The sequence below is a fragment of the Ammodytes marinus genome (assembly GCF_949987685.1).
Source record: "Ammodytes marinus genome assembly, chromosome: 12".
NCBI classification, from domain to species: Eukaryota; Metazoa; Chordata; class Actinopteri; order Uranoscopiformes; family Ammodytidae; genus Ammodytes; species Ammodytes marinus.
In genome coordinates, this window is record NC_137216.1 from 27,896,839 (window position 1) to 27,918,408 (window position 21,570).

Consider the following 21,570-nt stretch of genomic DNA (forward strand, 5'->3'; position numbering starts at 1 on the left):
TGGGGCAATGAAAGAAAAGTGTCCATCCTCGAAAGAGAAATATGTTTATTTCTGAAAAAGTAAAAAAGCTATGTCATTTAAATATTTCATAGTCTAAGCTCTGTGAGATAAGTATGTAGCTTTACACAGTGTAGCCTTAAGGTAGCCACATTTCATTTGATGAGAGGCGACTGTGGCTCAGGTGGTAGAGCGGGTCGGCCAATGACCGAAGGGTTGGCGGTTCGATTCCCGCCCTGCCACTTGTGTCATGGTTGTTGTGTCCTTGGGCAAGACACTTCAGCCACCTTGCCTCGTGTGAATGTCGATAGTAAGCCTGCTATCGGTGTATGATTGTGTGTGAATGGTAATGTGTAAATGGGAACAGGTCTCCCTTGAAAAAGAGTCTCAGGTCCTAATGGGATTTACCTGTATAAATATAGGTTCAAAAAAAGAAAAAAGAAAACAACTGAATGCAATTGTCTTGTCAAACGCACAACTGGTTTAAATTGTAAGAGAAAAATAATTGGCCTTGATATGTTCTTTTCTGGTCCGTGTCGTAGTTGGTAGAGCACGTACCATACAGGCTCAGTCCTAGTTGCAGTGGTCGCGGGTTCAAATCTTAACCGGGGACCTTTACTGCATATCACCCCCTCCTCTCTCTATCTCCCCATTTCCACTCTGTACTCTCTCCTCCTGACTATCAATAAAAGGTTAAAATACCTAAAAAAATATATCTTTAAATAACTAAATATTTATGTTTCTTTCTTTCTTCCCAGCTGGTGATTCGTGTTCATCTGTCAGACGAAAGTTCAAAGACCATGATGGTGGACGAGAGGCAGACCGTCAGACAGGTAATGACTCACTCATTGAGATCATTGTTATAGTCATTTAAATAATATTCCTTACAGCGATATTGGTAAGATTTGTGAGATTAGTATTCACCATTTGAGTTAATATGTGTCATGGATATTCTAGCGTCAAGTAGATGTAGTGTAAGCTAATAGTCTTCGCAGGAGCTATACATTTCAAATATATATCTACCGGTTAATTAAAGCTGGGGTGGAGGATTTGGGGAGAAAATAGCAGTTGGGATAGAGATTTGAATCCAAATACCTCAACCGCTCCACTTGTTCTCTTTGGTCCCTCCCCTATGGTCCCTCCCTGACACGCTCCACACCAACAAAGTCGTGCCAAAGTGAATGGACAGTCCCAACAGCCAATAAGAACAGAGAGTCGGAGCCTCGCTCTGATTGGTCAAAGTGTACAGTGCATGTTTACTTTGACCAATCAGAAATCACATACCCCAGGTTTAAGGTCTACGAAATGATAACAGTCTAAAGTGCAAACAACGATAGAATTAAAAATGTGCTCCGACTGTATGCGCTCGTGTTCACTTTTTTTTTTTTTTAGCTTTGATGACATAATGCCATTGTACTTTCCATGGTACTGAAAGGGGTGTGTGATTACAGTATGTCATGTATTGTTTTGGTGTGTGTATGTTCGCATTAGGAGAGTATATGCAACAAGAGTAAAAAATATCGCCTAGTCTACTTGAAAAAAATATTAAACAATTCCTCCAGGTTAAGATCAAGTTCCGAAATGTGTGCTTAATGCCAAGAATAGAAATGTATAACCACCCCACCCTCCATCTGACTTTCTCTCAAATTGCACTCTGCTAGTATCATTAATCGTAGTAATAAAGTGCCATCATGTTTAGCAGTAATCAGTGGTATTAAAGTATTAGTTTAATGCTCGAATAATGTCACATTTTCCAGGTTTTGGACAATTTGCTGGAGAAATCCCACTGTGGCTACAGTCCAGACTGGTCACTGGTGGAGACCATCAATGAGCTGCAGATGGGTGAGCACACACACACACACAGACACACGCGCACTATCAAAAACACACACACACACGCACTATCAAAGACTCACACACACACATGCACATACACACACACACACACAGACAGACAAACACGCACACTATCAAAGACACACACACACACACACACACCCACAGCTTGGGCTGGCTTACTACTACTACTCCTGAAATGCTTGATCTCAGTACACCGTTGTAGCATGTCACGATGTACAGTATGCATTATTCAAATATGTTACATCCTACTAACTAGTGATGCATAGAGTCATATACAGTACCACAGGCTGAGTGGAGCCTTATGTAAAACAGAATAAATGAATTATTAAATATTTGATGGTCTAAAGCTCAAAATTCTACCGTGGCTTATTGTTGATAGCTTTATTTGACATTGTTTTAAAATATTTAATTTATTTCTATATACCTTTAAGACAGCAAAGCCTTTTGAGTGACACAGCTATTGACACAAACTTAAATCAGTGTCTGTGGGCTATTATCAGGTGTGTGTGTGTGTGTGTAGGGAGCAGGCCGTTATTTAGGACAGAGCACTTGTATTCAGACATTACATTGTGCCCAGCAGTGACTTTCAGACAGTACAGAAATCCAGCCACAAAGATGTGAGCGCACACACACACACACACACACACACACACACACACACACACACACACACACACACACACACACACACACACACACACACACAACTCCCTTGGGGGACAGGATGTGTATTCGCCGCACACACTGTACTACGAGCTTAACTCCACTTAACAATCACACACAAACACACACACACACACACACACACACACACACACACACACACACGCACGCACACACAGACAGTGTCTATGTAGGTCCGGTGCAATGATGCGTATGATCTAACCTACATCTTCAGGGCCTCTGCTAACAGCCAGTTATGAAACAGAGAGAGAGAGAGAGAGACAGACAGAGAGAGAGAGAGACAGAGACAGAGAGAGAGAGAGAGAGAGAGAGAGAGAGAGAGAGAGAATAAAGTGTAGCTTGTATTACCAAACCTAAACCATTTATTGCTGATATAAATCTACGCCACGTGTGTTTATAAACCTGGGCTGACAGCCAGGATTCGGCCTTTCGGGAGATTTAAATTGTACCGTGTTAATTGGGGGAATAAGTGGTGTCTATAACAGTGTAGGGAGGACAAACGCTTTGACAGGACCCCCCAAACACACACACACACACCAGCACATGCACACACACACACACACACACCAGCACATACACACACCAGCACACACACATACACATACACACACACACACACACACACACCAGCACATACACACATTCACACACACCAGCATACACACACAAACACACACACACAAACACACACACAAACACACACACACAAACACACACACACCAGCACACACACACACACACACACACACACACACACACACACACACACACACCAGCAGCCCCACCAGTACCCTGCTGAGTGCCCGTAGGCAACAGGCTGACATCCTGTCTGATCGTAACCTCCGACCTCCCACTGATCGCCTCAGAGGAAATAACAGAGGCACATATTAATTATGATCAGAATGAGAAGAACAATAAGCTTTAGTTATAAGTAAGATTAGTATTAGAAATTGAAGCTATGGAATGTATGAATTTGTATAATGTGTTCTTGTATCCCTTGACCTAGTAACCATGTTAGTACCGTCTGTGAAAATTTTATTAATATGTGAATTATAAAAAAATAAAAATAAATAAGATTATTAGAAGTATAATAAGCAGCGGTATGTGCTACTATAATACTAATACTTTTATTATTAATGTTGCTATTTTAAATTAAGGACCCAAATTTAAGAATAAAGGCATTTTGTTTCTTATTATTACTGAGTTATTAAGCATTTGTTACGTAAATACACATTCTTATCCGTCTGAATTACTGTGATTATTTTTGAAAATGTTAATCGTTCAGCTCGATCTGCACAATTGTACAGTTCCTTTGTTTTAAAGAATGAAGGATTGTACATGTGTTGTGTTAAATGTGAATCATTTAAATGATAACTGTATATTTTGCTTTACCGGTCGACTATCATTGACAACAATCTATCAAATTAATTCTACACAATTTTCCAAGTAAAAAATCTGGTTTATTTGATTGATTTATGTAGATTATATTGGATTACCTGACTTTGGGAGTTTGTTTCTCAGCCGAGCTAAGGGTCTAAGGGCAGGGTGTCATACTGTATGGAATGTAAAGCCCACTGAGGCAATGTCTATTTATGATATTAGGCTATACAAATAAAACTGATTTGATTTGATTTTGACTTCACTAAATAATATATTGAATATATCTTTTTTGCAGAGCGGATTTTTGAGGATCATGAGAACCTTGTGGAGAACCTTCTGAACTGGACCAGAGATAGTCAGAATCGCCTGATGTTCACGGAGCGTATCGAGAAATACCCGCTGTTCAAGAACCCACAGGTCAGCTGGGAATACACACACTCACTCACTCACTCACACACTCACTCACTCACTCACAAAATTAACTATTAAAAATGTATTTTTAAAATATACAGATATTGGTCTAACATGTGTTTCTTACCTGCTCCCTGTCTGCTACAGAACTACTTGTTGGGGCGGAAGGAGACGTGTGAGATGGCTGAGAGGAACAAAGAGGCTCTGTTAGAGGTCAGTTTGCTTGCTTCTCTCTTGCACACACAGCTGTGTCCTCTAAAGCATCTTAACACAAGAATGCTCCAGAAAACGTTCCATCTTACAGTTTAATTCGAATGGCAGAAATGGAAATTCCAAGAAAAAACACAAACTCAGTCTGACATGATACACATTGAACTCCAAATAGGCCGCTCTACGTTAATGATGGAGGTCGTTGGGGTCATATTGAGACTGAAGGGAAGACATGCATTTTTTTTTTTTTAAGATAATTTGTTTGGCATTTTCAAGCTTTATTAGACAGTACAGAGTTGAAATGGGGAGACAGATAGAGAGAGGGGGGATGACCTGCAATAAAGGTCCACGGGTCGGATTTGAACCCGCGACCACTGCAACAAAGGCCGGAGCCAATATGGTACACGCTCTATCCACTACACCACCGGAGCACCCCAATGACCAACTTTTTAACTGTTTACGTGCTGATAAGTTATTTTCTTAATCTAGTGAAAATGTGGTTTCAGCTTGAATTGAACCAGTATGTGTGTTTGTGTGTCAGGAGTGTTTCGGCGGCAGCACCGTGTCTGTCCCGGAGATGGAGGGAGTTCTGTGGCTGAAAGAAGACGGAAAGAAGTCCTGGAAGAAACGCTACTTCCTGTTGAGGGCTTCTGGCATCTACTATGTTCCTAAGGGAAAGGCCAAGGTGGGTGTGATGACTAGTATTCTGTTTGACAGTATTGAAACTGAAAAAGGAAAAATAAGTTGAAAGTTGATATCCTGTGTGTGTGTGTGTGTGTGTGTGTGTGTGTGTGTGTGTGTGTGTGTGTGTGTGTGTGTGTGTGTGTGTGTGTGTGTGTGTGTGTGTGTGTGTGTGTGTGTGTGTGCGCGGGAGGGAGTGAGTGAGTGAGAGAAAGAGAGAGAAAGATTGTATCCATGTTTGACCTAAATATATATATTTTTCATCCGTGGTGGTACAAATAATTGAAAACTCACAAAGTTACTTTTTTTAAATGTATCATATTTAAATTGTGTTTGTGTGTGTGTGTGTGTGTGTGTGTGTGTGTGTGTGTGTGTGTGTGTGTGTGTGCGTGCGTGCGTGCGTGTGTCTGTTATAGGCATCCAGAGACCTGGTGTGTTTTCTCCAGTTGGATCACGTTAACGTTTACCACGGTCAGGACTACAAGAGCAAGTACAAGGCTCCCACAGACTACTGCATGGTGCTCAAGGTACACACACATACATGGACTTATTCAATGGAGTGATGAGGTTTAGGATATAATACTTGTCTGCTTTGTAGTGCTCTTGTCTTGCAGTGCCACCTAGTGGTGTGACAGAGTAATGACACCTTCCAAAGAAAATAAACTGTGCTATTCTATAACAATAAAATTATATTTTTTTTGTTTAATGTATAAATGCTGCAGAGTTGTGATTTCACTTTTGAACTATACATTGATTAGAAATACTAACTTGTATTTTCTGCGTTTTTGTGTGTGTGTGTGTGTGTGTGTGTGTGTGTGTGTGTGTGTGTGTGTGTGTGTGTGTGTGTGTGTGTGTGTGTGTGTGTGTGTGTGTGTGTGTGTGTGTGTTTGCAGCACCCTCAGATCCAGAAGAAGTCTCAGTACATCAAGTATCTCTGCTGTGATGATCTCAGAACCCTCCAGCAATGGATCAACAGTATTCGCATCGCCAAGGTAAAAACTTGTCCGATCAAAGAACAACATTTTTTTCTTTTTTTTTTTTTTTTTTACCTTTATCAAATTCTCGAGAAAACATTGAGGGTAGGCCCTTATTTACAATGGTGCAGTGATTATATTATGAAAATAGACAAGTAAGTAATAAGAACTTGAAAATAAATACTGGAAAAAAAATCCTAAATATAACAATTGCATTTAAAAATACAGTATATGATGGATGTTTTGTTGACTTGTTAAATTTATTTTAAAACTTATATTTTTTCTGTCTGTCTGTCAGTATGGGAAGCAGCTGTACATCAACTACCAGGAGGCAATGAGACGGACAGAGGCGGCCTACGACTGGGCCTCACTCTCTTCTTCCTCCATCAAGTCTGGATCCAGCTCCTCCAGCCTGCCAGGTGTGTGTGTGTGTGTGTGTGTGTGTGTGTGTGTGTGTGTGTGTGTGTGTGTGTGTGTGTGTGTGTGTGTGTGTGTGTGTGTGTGTGTGTGTGTGTGTGTGTGTGTGTGTGTGTGTGTGTGTGTGTGTGTGTGTGTGTGTGTGTGTGTGTGTGTGTGTGTGTGTGTGTCTGTCTGTGTCTGTCTTTATAAATATATGTGTGCTGTTATTAACAAAGAAAAACTAGTAAGAAAATGCATTTATTTAGTCATCTGTCTTGAACCTTTTTCTCAAATGAAAGAAAATATATGTATTATCAAAAAAAGTTGGTTTCTATTTTTTTTATATTTGCTCTGGTTGAGATAAGTTTTTATAAATCCAAAAGCCAATTTTTGATTTTATATTTTTCTACAGGTTATACAACAACAGCAAAAATGTAGCATTGTTCATTTTAAAATATTAATAATATTTATTAACACATAAAATTAAAAAAAAGCTTGATTTTCATTACCAAAAGTTTAAACAAAACTTACTTGTGTGTCCACACTCTAGAATCCCAGTCCAACCACTCCAGCCAATCAGACAGCGGCGTTTCAGAGATGACATCATCAGGCCACACCCGCTCACAGAGTGTTGTGAGTTCCATCTTCTCTGACGCCTGGAGGAGAGGAACACAGGGAGAGGTGAGAACAACACACTCATACACACACACACACAAACGACACACAGGACATACACACACACACACACTCATTCACTGAACACAAACACACATAAGCACACACACACAGACTGACACACACACAAGAACACACACACACACATACACACAGACTGAGTCACTCATTCACTTAACACAAACACACAGACACACACACACAGACACACACACACACACACTCTCTCTCTCCTATCATTTCCTGTCATTGTCCTGTTTACCTGTGGACTACGTTTCCCATAATCCCCTCTGCTTCCCTGCCAGCGGTTGAAGGCGAAGGGACGAATGCCAGTTCCTCTGTGTGCAGGAGGAGGAGGAGGTAGTGGAGGTTAGACAGGGAGTGATGTAACAGGCATGGACACAGTTTGGCTGCAGCCTGAAGAAACGTCATAATAGATATACAGCTCTGGAAAAAATTAAGAGACCACTCCAAATGTTCAGTGTCTCTTGTGTTACTATGTATAGGCATATGTTTGAGTAGAATGATGAAGATTTGAGAAAAATCCAGACTGGTCTCTTAATTTTTTCCAAAGCTGTATGTATGTTAAGGTTCATGTCTTAAAGGCATACTAGGTCATTCTGGAGTATGTTTGTTGATAAATCACTTTTTGTCAAAATCAGTGAATATCTCCTCACATTCTGCTACCTGTCCATACTGTGTGTGCACTGGAAAAAAATACAGTGTTAATACACAGCCTGGGCTCTGTAAACTGGTATGTTAACAAAGGGAATGTAAGCAAAGCAGACCCGGCCATTTTCTTTACATACCAGTGTGTGTAGTTTCAGCGTGCACACAGTACGGACAGGTAGCGGAAAGGTTCTCCAGAATTTCCTAGTATGCCTTTAAGTTTGAGGTGAACGAACCTAATGTTGTATATGTTTTGAAATGGCTGCAGCTGAACCGTTGATTTGTTCTAACCTCATGGCGTGATGGATTGTCCTAAACCAACAAATATAACAAACATGTTACACCTGCCTGACATACAACTACTTGACACAATTTTTAAGATCTAGTCAGTTAAAGGTGAGGTCAACGAATTCTGGAGAGAGGGTTGATGGCTGATACTTTGAAGTGTTGTGTTCATTTGACCAACTATGAATGTGTTTGGAGTTTTTCAATCGCACTGTGTTCTCCGACTGCTGCACTGGTTTGCTGTTTGATTTCATGCATCTCTTGAGTCTTTGGATAAAATAATTGTGGTTTCAGAAACATGAAACAAATTATCTTGATGATTTTTTGTATTGACTTGTCATTCTGTCTCTGTGTTATCTCTCTCTGTGTCCAGATGATGAGGATCGACCCTATCAGTAGACCTATCCCGTTGCAGATCCCTTCCCTGTCCCCTCAGTCGCTCCCTCTGTCCCAGCCCCACACCCCGCCGTCCCGCAGCAGCTACACCGAGGGCCTGGTCCAATCCGAGGACTCCTCTACCCCGTCACCGCCATCCCCCCCTCCGCCACCCCCTCCCCCCATCGCGACCGTGGCCCACCAACAACAGCCATCACAGCATCCCCCCACCTCGTACATCAAATACAGCACCCTCGCTCGCCTGCAGAACCAGAACCAATCGAGGACACAGATGGCAGGATCCATCGCTCCGAACGCCATTCCCATCCAATCCGCCAAATCCAACTACAACACTCTCCCGGCCGTTTATAGCACCTCCCCACCGCTACCACCATCTCCCCCACCTCCTCCCCCACCAACGGCACCGATTCCTGGGTCGGCAATGGCGGCGTTGAAGTATGGTCCACCAAGCCCTTCCAATCTTCTCCCAAGCCCCTCTGGTCTTCCATTGCCACCCCCTATGGAAGAGGACTTACAGGAGCCTTCATATCTCCCACCCCCTCCCCCGGAGATCCTGGACGCCAATGGGTTACCTCCCCCGCCACCCCCCTTGGATGAGGAAGCCAGCATGGACTCTTTACCCAATCTCACCAACAGTGGCCTCCAGCAGTTCTTGGCGCAGAAGTTTCCCAACATGCAGTACGATTTCAACCATTCGGACTCCGAGGATAACTCTAATTCTCTTCCACTACCTGGGCTCTCTCCACCTACGTCCCTTCAAGTCCACCGGCCCCTGTCCCCCAATACCGGGCCCCCTCCGGCACCCCCCAAAACCTTCACAGGTGGCTTTCCGCCTCAAACCGCTCGGAAACCCTCTGGTCCTTCTTCACTTCCGATGGCGCTCTCACCCGTGTCACCAACGCCGCACCCTATCAGCGCACACGGACCGGTGAGAAAGCAGCAAAGCTTTTCGACAGGACACTCCCCGAATGCGCCTCCTCCCACTTTGCCAAAGCAGCACAGCATGTCCTCCAAAAACCTCACCCTTTCTCCCTCTTCTTCTTCTGCTTCCGTGTCGATCGCGGCTGCTACTTCCTCGTTGGTCAAACAGATCGTCAACCAGTTCCCGGGAAACTCTACAACTTCCTCTTTGTCCGCGTCAAACTCCATGGAGGGATCGAAGTTCACCGCTCCTCAGTCTCCACCGGCGGTCAAGGCCAAACCAAAATGGCAGCCGGGAGGAGGAAGCGTCGTAGCACAATCCCCAGAATTCCCGCCACCCCCTCCGGACAGCACCCTAGGAGAATTCCCTACCGGTCCTTCTTCTTCAAACTCATCCAAGACCGGTTCCCCCATAAAGAAATCCCCTTCCACGTCATCCACGGGATCCATCAAGCAGCGAGGCGGTCCGCCGGCCCCGCAAAGGGCGTCCTCCGTCCGGTCCAACTCCTCCAACGAGGGCCAGGACGAACGGCCCAAGAAGGTCGAAAGCCTGGTCAACAAATTCGGCCAAGCTCCTCAAATCGGCTCCTCGTCAAGCTCCTCGTCAGTATCTGGCTCTCCTTCGAAAGATTCTTCCACGCTTCCAGCTCCACTCCCCAAACCGGGAAAGCTGAATTTGGCGAATCTCCCGTTGGCGCTCCAAGGTCTCCAAACGACCCAGCTCCAACAGCATCAGACTGTCGCTGAGTTCGCGTCCCCACCGCCCCCACCTCCACCACAGCACACACACCTGGACTCTCCGGATTACTTCCCCCCTCCGCCGAGCGACTCAGAGCTGTTCCCTCCCCCTCCCCACCCCTCTGAGTTCCACCAGCCGCCCAAGGTCGCCGTGGTGAACCCCCAGCCCCAGATGCAGCCACCTCAACAGCTGGTAAGGATGTGGCAATTATTTAAAAAGTTGTCCTACGCAACTATAGCCTCTTTCACACATGAAAGCCCACCACCAAATCATTATTTTAGTCTTGCACTATATATAGTTGAACTACTTGAGAGGGGATATGAGGAAAGACACATTTATATATGCCGTGTGTCCTGTGTACAAATGACTAAATGTACTTACTTACCTTCTCACTTACCTGGGTAAGTTAAGGGTCGAATAACCCTGACATCTGTGTTTACACATCCGGGTAAACTCCGGATGATTTAAGAGTCACATAGCGCATGTGTGAAAGGGGCTTATTATGTAACAGGAATTTGTGGTTTCTTTAATGCACGAGAATATTCTACTAAACACATCTTTCTCCCCACCACAGGTCACCCCTTCCTCTTTGTCATCGTCATCGTCATGGAAGCAGAGCTCGCTGAAAAAGGGGGCGGTCCCTCCTCCGACGCTAAACCGGCGGACCAGCAACACAAACATGTATGACAACAACACCATGTCGATGCCGCTGTCGCCACCCCCATTATCCCAAACCCCTCCCCCCTCTCTCTCTTCATACACTTCCTCTTCCCCTGTCCCCCCCACGTCCCCCAAATCAGCCGGCCCGAGCTCCTTAACGCTCAAGCCCATGTTCCTGGAAGACCTCAACCGCACCCTCAAGAGGAAATCGGTGGTGTCCCGTCACGGGTCGCTCACCTCTTCGAACCTCTTCCCCTGTTCCAAGATGGAGCCCGTGGGAACTATGGACGACATGGCTTTGCTACCACCCCCTCCCCCCGAGCTAATGTCCCAACAACAGCACCACCAAGCCAGGGGCCACTCCCAAACTCTGTCCCGCCACCACACGCACTCCCACTCCGCCAAACAACACGCCAACATCTCAGGCTATGCAACGCTGCGGAGAGGACCCCCTCCCCAGCCTCCCAAACGCGACCAAAACACCAAATTGACCAGTGACCATTGGTAGATTGGTAGGGGAGCTATATGGACTACTGGGTTGGGAGGAGCCTAAACGAACTGAACTGACTTTATTATTTTAGGTCTCATCTTTCCCCTGCAGAAAAAGAAGAAATAGAAGAAGAAATAATCAGTGTCTTGTCTGTCTTGTCCTCATCCTAAAACCCACATCCCAAACCTTGGATTCCGAAACAAGTAGCAAGTCGTCTTTTCCTACTCTTATAGGTGAAGGCAGCGATTCTGGAGAACGTTTTGTCATGGGAATCACTTTTTTTTGTCAAAATCAGTGATTATCTCTTCATGATCTGCTACCTGTCTTTCTATACTGTTTAGCAACGTCCCCATTTACAGAGGCTAGGTATCAGCATTGGAATACTTTTTAGCGCATACACAGTACGGACAGGTAAGCGGATCATGAGGAGATATTCCCAGATTTTGACAAAGTGATTTTTTGACGACAAGCGTTCTCCAGAATCACCGACTCCACCTTAAATCTCAGATTTATTATTGTTCCTATTATCCTCATTATTACTATCATCCTCGTTATTATTATTATCATTATCAATACATGTTTAATCCAATGACATGAGTAAAAGTGTGTATATACAGTATATACAGTATATATATATGTATATATATATCTGTATACAAGCAAGCCAGAAAAAAAAATCACCTATCAAGCTTTTTTCACAATGTCCGTACAAGCTTTGCATTTGAAATATACAAAAAGACGAGACTTGAACGACAACAGCAACAACAAAAAAAAGGACAATTTGCTGCGAAAATAACTGGTACTGCATGGAGCCGCGGCAATGGACGTAGCGTTTACCGATGAAGGGAAGGAAGGATCAATTGAAGGAACAAGCTGATGGCGAAAGTGTGGCGATATGTCGTTGTGTATAGAAATGTATGTTGTGGACCTCGGAGGGGCCGGGAGGGAGCATTGCCATTTATTTTAAACTTTCTTTGTGTGTGTGTGTGTGTGTGTGTGTGTTTTTATATAAGATTATTTAATACTGGAAAAAAGATATTGTTATTATTATAATTATTTTAAGTTTTTAAGAAGTGTGTCAAAAAGAGAATGAAGTTTGACTGTACATGATGAAAGAACATGTGTCAAAAAAAAGTGTTGAATCTGGGCAACGAAAACTAGCATACAGGCTAGTTCTGCTACGTTTATATCTGGATCAAATCATGTTTCTTTTAAGCTTAATGGCTGATTGGTTGGCGACTCCCAACGGATAATACTTAACGGTAATACTTAAATGCACACTGATAATACATCTTGTAAGCTAAGAGCTAGAGAACGTACCATTAAAGCTGTGCTCAGATTACAGGCGTTTTAAAAAATCCATTTTTATAATTCTTACACCAGAGATAACTACACGAGTAATTCTCAAGTCTTCCCTTCCCCACTTCCCCCTGTAAAGTAGGATGAATTGGAGGCCATAGCTTGCACATTTTAGACATGCCTTTTGTTTCATCTCAGCTGTTAAAATAAACCAATTGTAAATATCAATCATATTTGGTATTTGCATCAGGACTTTTACACTCATAATTTACCAGAGCCTCCTTTAATCTGAGCCCGGCATATCAACAACTACAGATCAATGTTGATATATTTTACCATCTTGTTTAGACTGTATTCAACATTAAAGGAAAAGTTCAAACAATTTTAATACATTTTGTAGCTTGTTACCTCACCCAAGGCAACAAAAAAACATTATTTTAACTGCGTGTGCATTTTTGAAGAAGAAATGGGCAAAGGGTCTCTCAATCGCTAGTTAGCTTAGCTCAAATACTATTAAGAAATGTTGAACTATTCCTTTAAATCAGTAAGGTAGGTAGGTAGGTAAGTGTCTGATTGCTTTTTCCGCTACAATCAACTGTGTCTGAAAGAAGGTGCTCATCAATTTGCTTGTTAATAAATCAGTCATATGTTTGTCATCTGAACGGCTGGTCAATATCTCTGTTAGCTAGTTATTAGAAAAGGTGTAAGGAACAAGTGCCTGAAAAAAACTAACCCTGCGTTCCAATCCAACAATATAGTATGCCAGAAAAATATTAAGAATGTCCCAATACACACATCAATTGTAGTAGGCTGAGAATTCATAAATGCCCCACTAACTCCAATAGCATTTTGGAGCATTCCTCTTTATTCTTGACATTTCTCGACATTCTGAAAAAACAATCTTCCTTATTTAATTTTTTTTTCTCTCCTGTGGCCCTTAAACTCTTCTGTACTTTAGTATGTAGTGTAGTAAAAAGAAAAAGTATGTGATTTGGAACGCAGGGTAAAAAGCTCAAACTGCTTTCAGATGTGCGTTGACATCATACCCTACAGAAAACCCCTTGACCGTAACTAATGTGATTTCAACTATTAGCTTTCTGACATGTCAAAGCTAGGAGTTTAGGTCTTACCATTAACATGCTGCCATTTTGTCTGACACGTTTTCTTTAGAGAACGCCCCATAGTGGTAGCATCATAGTAGTACACATTAGGTACATCTGCAACCCTCATGAGCTCCCATATCAAGTTATACTTATTCAACCCTTACTTGGGGTAATATCTGTGTTTTTGTAAAGAATAACATTATAACTCTAATCTCTAGCCTCCTCTAGTTGTTGTTAAAAGCACTACCACTTTTGTCCAAAAGGGACGCTAGAATCAACAACAACTGAAAGTTCATCGTAGTCATTTTGAGTTTCGTTTTTAAGCAAACATTTCAAATTCACTTGATATTTTTGGGTGCAAAACCATAATTTTAAAAGCGTCAACTTCTATTCTGGGAAATTCTGATGCAGACCCTGCTGACGTTAGCCTTAAGTGCTTGGAGATTACCGCACACACACACAGATACGCACACGTACACACACACACACACACACACACACACAAATATACTGATTCTGGTGCCAGGAGCCAGTTGCTAGCACTCTAAATTCTAAAAGCATTGGCACTTAGAGAAAGACGCCTAATGGATGTATATATACACTCTGAGTCATTCTGGGAATTAGCGGGTCCATCAGTACATCATTTCAGACAGGTACGAGTCTGGGCTGTAGTAACATGTTCCAATAAATGTCTGTTAATCAATAAGCTATGTAACAGTTGTATCTTTCAGTGGGGAGGCTACATCACCTTAGATAGTAGTGATAGGAGTGCTTTAGTAGACCACACAGCACATACAATAATGAATCAAATTTAGATTAATTCCAAAGCCATTTATTTGAACAGTTCTAAAGCATATTATTATTATATTATATTATTATTATTATAAAACAGGTGGCTTAAATCAAGCGATCTGATTGGTTCCTAACTGTTGTATAATGGGCGTATACAACTGCTATGACGTCTAATCAGTTTGCAGAGTTCCATAGCATAATAACAGAATTTCAGAGGGTGTAATTGCAAAACACAGTCAGGTTGAGGGGATTGCTTTAGTGATGGCTGGAGTCCAGTCAGTGGCGGGGGTCCTGGTCCAAACCGGAAGCAGGTAGGTAAGACGGACAAAGAAAACAAACAGTCATTGCAATTAAAGTGTGTTTAACATGGGGTACATAAGTACATTATTTCACATATTGACCTAAAATTTGAAAGAGAGATATTTCTGTGTGTTTTAAAGGATATATATATTATTTTTAAATATTTGTTTTTGTTATTTATAAAACCAACATTGATACTATAGTATTGTACTTTATATACTATCTATGGTATTATATAGCTAAAACAACCACTTATGCGTAAATATGTGTACAGGACATTAAAAAATATGATCATGTTAATTTCATTTTACCCATTTGTCCCCTAAAAGTAGGAAAAGCCATTAAATATAAAGAAAATAAAGTGAACTATTTATTTTGATATTAAACATTAAATTGACCCAAATGATAATAGGGTTCACGTCCCCCCATGACTTAGTTACCAGTACGTTGATCCACTGAGACTGTGTGTAGATGAACAGAGCGTTTCTATCCGTCCTCAGAACCATCACGTTCTCTCCACGAAGCCTCCGCATCTGTCTCTCTCCCTCTGCTAGGAAGATCTGCACACACACACACACACACAAAAAGTTGTTAGAAATGAAGCTCCTAATGGAAGTGGCTTATAAATCCTTCACAGACTAAAGTTCAGCAGTTTACAGTGTTCAGTCGGTGTTTTGTGCCCCCGACGGAGCCTTCAAGGCAGCACTGTCTGGTTAAGGTTAGGGTTAGGGTTAGGGTCGCTATCTCCCACATGGAAAGTCTTACGTCCATGAAACTTACTCCGCTTACGATAAACAGCCCTACAACTATACCCACCAAAGCATTTGATTCTGGGATGAAGATAAACTGTTTTTGAGGGGGGCGGGGGGGGGGGGGGGGTGCTTTTCACAGCAAGCCAGTAAATTTTTTTGGTTATTTACATTGAATTCGATTAATTTCCTTAGGGTTAGGGCCTTCCAGGCAGCGCTGCCTTGAACGCTCTTTTGGGGGCACAAGACACCATCGAGCATGTGACCATATTCAGTCATCATAAGTAGCCTAAACATCTCACCTGAACATCTACAGGTAAAAAGTAGTGGCTACTGCAATGTCAACACTTGAGCCGAAATCATTTAGTATTTAATGTTTACAAGAACACACTGACCGACTGGACTCTCTCCAATAATCTCTCTGTAGTCTGAGCCAGTGAACAGTTGCATTTTGCTGAAGGACCTCTGTCTCCGTCCTCTCCCTGTCGGCCTGGTAGGACGTACACTACCACACACACACACACACACACACGCAAACGCGCATACACACACACACACACGCACACACACACACACACACGCAAACGCGCATACACACACACACACACACACACGCACACACACACATTCACACACACACACACACACATGCACACACACACACACACACACACACACACACACACACACACACAGAGCATACACTTGTACTTATTGCTTTAGGCACATATTATTATTATTGTGAAATTGCTAGTTATTTTCCATAATATTTTTTCTGCTGTGTCACACACCTTGTCCAGGATGTCCGGGCTCTCCGGTCAGACCTGGCTGTCCTGCTGAACCAACACGTCCCCACTGTCCTGTCTGTCCACGAGAACCTTTCACCCCCTACACACCACGGAGCATTCATTAACTAAAAGACAGCTAGCAGTGTAACAGACAAACCGAGATACAAAGCTCCGTAAACCAAGCAAGCTGTATAATGAAAGGCAGAAAGACTGTTTCATGGTCTCACGGTCTAACCCTACATTTTACTAGTGTGTGACATCACACTAGAAAAAATGTAGGGTTAGGGTTAACAGGACATTCCTTTAAAGCTGGGGTGGAGGATTTGGGGAGAAAATGGCAACTGAGATAGAGATTCGAATCCAAATACCTCAACCGCTCCACTTGTTCTCTTTGGTGCCTCCCCTATGGTCCCTCCCTGACACGCTCTACACCAACAACGTCGGTGCCAAAGTGAATGGACAGTCCCAACAGCCAATAAGAACAGAGAATCGGAGCCTCGCTCTGATTGGTCAAAGTGTACAGCTCATGTTAATTTTGACCAATCAGAAATCACATACCCCAGCTTTAAGTGCGTAAGGTTTGTTGAATATGTGAACTACGTATACCTTTGTGACAAACGTCTTAGTGTTGTATCAAATATTTGGTAGCATTGGATTCGAATCGAGTTCATTTCAAGTTTATGTGTGTCCATCCAGTGTAGCTTTCCTATCTAGCATGTCAAATTCATGTTCAACTTATTTTTTGTGTTTTTTTCTGTTTAATCTGTATTATCTACCCACCATGTTGCCTCTGGCTCCGGGCTCTCCTCTGGTTCCCTGCTCCCCCCTCGTCCCTCTGTCTCCCCACTGCCCCGGGTCGCCCTGACAACAGAATCAATCAATCAATCAATCAAACTTTATTTATAGAGCGCTTTTCATACAAGTAAATGTAACACAAAGTGCTTAGTGCAAAGTGCACAAAGAACACAGTAACACACCTTCACAGGTCACAGACAAAAACGTTATATTAATAATGGAATAATTCATACTGTTTGTGAATTTTTTCATCTTTTATTGCATACTATATAATGTTGCCTACCTTGTCTCCTTTTGCTGCATTGATGCCACGCTCACCCTAAAGATACGCATAGAGTGATTGGTACATACGTTTTTGTTAAATTTAAGAAGTCATTCATATTTTAAAGGCCTACTTCACCGGTTTGAATATGAAGGTGTATTGAATTCTGAGATCCTATGTAGTATAAATGTGCAAAAAAAATTGAAATTGGTTCATCCTAGCCTGATAAAAGGCAGAAAGAGTGTTTTTTTAACCCTATATTAATCTTACTGTGACATCACAGTAAGATAAATATAGGGTTAAAAAAAAAACCTTACTTTGTAAATATGACTGTGATTTCTCTTACTGTGACATCACAGTAATATTTACAAAGTAATTTCACCTTCATATTCCCACCGGTGAAGTAGGCCTTTAATTAACAGCAACAGCAAATTAGAAAAAAGTTTAAACAGTTTTTTTCTCACCATCTCTCCACTTTGTCCTCTGCGCCCTCTCCGGCCTTTATCACCCTGTGAATGGATAGATAGATAGATAGATAGATAGATAGATAGATAGATAGATAGATAGATAGATAGATAGATAGATAGATAGATAGATAGATAGATAGATAGATAGATAGATAGATAGATAGATAGATAGATAGATAGATAGATAGATAGATAGATAGATAGATAGATAGATAGATAGATAGATAGATAGATAGATAGATAGATAGATAGATAGATAGATAGATAGATAGATAGATAGATAGATAGATAGATAGATAGATAGATAGATAGATAGATAGATAGATAGATAGATAGATAGATAGATAGATAGATAGATAGATAGAAATATAATTAAGAAGATGAAAAACCGGTAACAATCATAAACGTTGGTGTATAAAACGTAAGCGAAAGTCCACTGTCACTTACCCTGTATCCCTTACTCCCCTTACTGCCCTGTGAACACACACACACAGATGTCATAAGATCTTTCATTTACAGTCATCAATAATACATTTAAATACAGGCGCATTAAATCAGCAGTCCTGATTAAAAAGCCTAGCTGCTAGAGGAACAAATTACCTCCTACATCTTTCTGTTGAATATATTAGTTCACTCCTGACACTTCTAACTAAAGTGCTGTGCAATGGGGTAGTCATCGTCATGTGACAGGACAGGAAAATGTATGTGGAAACAAACATGATTTTTGAGTAAGTAAATAAATCTGAGCGTATTGTACCTTTATCATCCCAGGAGTTCCTATGTCTCCATACAGCCCCCTCCAGCCTCTGTCTCCCTTCTCTCCCTGTGGAAAACAACAAGTTTGGAATAGGGTTAATCACACTATTATTATTATTACACTATTATACTTTTATTTTTTTATTATTATTGTTTTTTAACCAAATGAATGTTCACAATTCTAATTACAATAGTAGTGAAAGAGAACTCTAAATGTTATGTTTAGATTTCAAAAACAAGAAGGGCTTTTAAAGGTAATATAATGTGTATAAGTGGTTGATGGTTGAAGATAGGATAGGCTTCCGGTGACCTTTTGACCCGTCTGTCCCATGACTCCTTGTCTTCCTGGTTCTCCCTCTGGACCGATCACACCGGGTCGGCCCTGAAATATTTACACATAGATGTACATATACACATAGCAGTTTTAACATAATACAACATACCTCACTTTCTATAAATGCAATATGCCTTTAACTGCCTTTTACATTTATTTATGATGACATCGCCTGTCTTTGGCTTGTCCCAAATGTTTTTCTTGTTATGTCTGTGTCTTGTTTTTTTTACTATTTTAGAATTATTTTAACTTAATAGTATTTTGTTATGTGTTATGCACCTCCAGTTGGCACTCAAAGTTGTATAGGTGACTGTACAATGACAATAGAGGCTATCTTATCTTATTATCTTATCTATAACTTTTTCCCAATGTGAATATGTGTGTGTTACATTGTACCTTGCGTCCTTTGCGTCCTCTGCAGCCCTTTAAATATAAAGACCATTAGTTTATTAATATATGTATGACAAGCTGATACAAATAAGTCAAGAAGTATGGAAAATGGGGCCTTCATTTTCTCTTGATTTTACCGCTTTAAATGAGACATTTTCTTGTTTTATTGTCCCAAAATGAACCTGAATTTATACGTGAGGTCTGTCCTACCTTTTCTCCTCTCGGCCCTGTGATGTATGCTGTTATATCAACCTGAGGAGTTAAAGGGAATCCAGAAAGATATTCGGTTCAAGTCATGCACATGTTAAGCCATGGACACATTTAAGTTTCTTAACGCATTTTGTTAAGTGTGTGTGTGTGTGTGTGTGTGTGTGTGTGTGTGTGTGTGTGTGTGTGTGTGTGTGTGTGTGTGTGTGTGTGTGTGTGTCTGTGTGTGTGTGTCTGTCTGTGTGTGTGTGTGTGTGTGTGTGTGTGTGTGTGTGTGTGTGTGTGTGTGTGTGTGTGTGTGTGTGTGTGTGTGTGTCTGTGTGACTGTGTGTGTGTCCATGTTAAGCCATGGACACATTTAAGTTTGTTAACGCATTTTGTTAAGTGTGTGTGTGTGTGTGTGTGTGTGTGTGTGTGTGTGTGTGTGTGTGTGTGACTGTGTGTGACTGTGTGTGTATGTGTGTATCACCATCATCTCTGCTTTCCATTGCAGTGGAGGAAACAAGGGTGGTGGGAGAGGATGAGGGATGAAAAAGTCACACCTGGGACCCGACCACCTGATCTCTTTACTGGACAGGAATTCTACACACACACACACACACACACACACACACACACACACACACACACACACACACACACACACACACACACACACACACACACACAATCGGACATGACACATTAATGTTCTACCAAGCCTGAAGTTTTTTGCATTTATTATGTTAGTGTTGGAATGCAATGTTTTGAGTACTTATTGATGGATGGATGGATGGATGGATGGATGGATGGATGGATGGATGGATGGATGGATGGATGGATGGATGGATGGATGGATGGATGGATAGATAGATAGATAGATAGATAGATAGATAGATAGATAGATAGATAGATAGATAGATAGATAGATAGATAGATAGATAGATAGATAGATAGATAGATAGATAGATAGATAGATAGATAGATAGATAGATAGATAGATAGATAGATAGATAGATAGATAGATAGATAGATAGATAGATAGATAGATAGATAGATGGATGGATGGATAGATCTCATGTTCATACTCACGGTTTGTTGTGACAGAGGGAGCGACCGGCTGGAGGCCACTGAGTAACACAGTCCATCCCAAAACCAGCTGAGGCAGCATCTCCTCTCTAGCTAAGAAACGTCAAAAACCGAACAACAAATAAGTGCATGTGATTATGTGCAGGTTTCATTTGTAAAATATGACTTTATAAAGAAAGCAAGAACCTATTTATGCACGAATAACAACAAACTAAATCAGGATGTTTTCCTATTTGTGTGAGAAAAAAAATATATTTATTTTAAAGGCAGACTAGGTAAAATATCCTTAGAAGAAAAAGTATGGAGTCACACAAAAATAATCACTCACACTATGCCGTGTGTCTCTGCTGTTATGCAGAGCTGGCAAAGTAGTGGGGGGAGGAGCTAAGTCTGAATCTTGTGTTTACAAAACAAAACCGACATTTGCTACCTAAGCAAAATACAGCAAGAGTGGATGCATACGTTCATACATAAGTGTACAACATCTTAAGAATTACATGAAATCATATTAATCCAAAATCATAATAGGTGATTCAATAAGCATCTTACCTCAGCGCCCCGTGTTAAAGCTCTCACCCTGCAGTGGGACGTCCCGTTGTGGCTACATCTCCTCCTGGTTCTGGTCCAGCAAATAGCCAAAGCCCTGGAGCAACAATCTGCTTCGTTTGCACACGCTCAGTCCGACTTTAGCTCAATAAACTGAGGAAATGCAACGCAGCCTCTGGCATCACTCTGACTGAAGGAATAGCCTAATCAGATAATTGCTCCTACTCTGAGCCAAAGAGAAAGCTTGCTGCTTATTAGGCTGAAACAGTGAGGTGTGTGTGTG

General features: G+C 41.7%; 2 protein-coding genes across 2 annotated transcripts in view; one reads left to right on the top strand and one right to left on the bottom strand.

Moving 5' to 3' along the window:
* Window positions 1-13,366, top strand: part of raph1a (Ras association (RalGDS/AF-6) and pleckstrin homology domains 1a) — a 76,998-nt gene extending 63,632 nt beyond the window's left edge. The window contains exons 11-21 of the mRNA XM_080038664.1: window positions 756-830; window positions 1,755-1,839; window positions 4,217-4,338; window positions 4,480-4,545; window positions 5,084-5,227; window positions 5,640-5,750; window positions 6,117-6,215; window positions 6,496-6,616; window positions 7,147-7,277; window positions 8,599-10,473; window positions 10,856-13,366. Of these exons, the coding sequence (XP_079894790.1) occupies window positions 756-830; window positions 1,755-1,839; window positions 4,217-4,338; window positions 4,480-4,545; window positions 5,084-5,227; window positions 5,640-5,750; window positions 6,117-6,215; window positions 6,496-6,616; window positions 7,147-7,277; window positions 8,599-10,473; window positions 10,856-11,449 (3,423 nt within the window). The 3' untranslated portion in view covers window positions 11,450-13,366. The remainder of the gene's footprint in view (window positions 1-755; window positions 831-1,754; window positions 1,840-4,216; window positions 4,339-4,479; window positions 4,546-5,083; window positions 5,228-5,639; window positions 5,751-6,116; window positions 6,216-6,495; window positions 6,617-7,146; window positions 7,278-8,598; window positions 10,474-10,855) is intronic.
* A 1,440-nt stretch (window positions 13,367-14,806) lies between these two features.
* LOC307258290 (uncharacterized protein) lies at window positions 14,807-21,353 on the bottom strand. Its single transcript, XM_080037790.1, has 15 exons — window positions 21,291-21,353; window positions 20,745-20,834; window positions 20,143-20,255; window positions 19,677-19,718; window positions 19,473-19,499; window positions 19,053-19,124; window positions 18,744-18,809; window positions 18,434-18,460; window positions 17,984-18,028; window positions 17,541-17,576; window positions 17,243-17,323; window positions 16,466-16,562; window positions 16,070-16,179; window positions 15,366-15,485; window positions 14,807-14,916 (listed from the first exon to the last, which is right to left on the bottom strand). Exons 2-15 carry the CDS (start codon window positions 20,821-20,823, stop codon window positions 14,902-14,904), a joined length of 930 nt encoding a protein of 309 aa, XP_079893916.1. The 5' UTR covers window positions 20,824-20,834; window positions 21,291-21,353; the 3' UTR covers window positions 14,807-14,901.
* Between the last annotated feature and the right edge of the window lie 217 nt (window positions 21,354-21,570).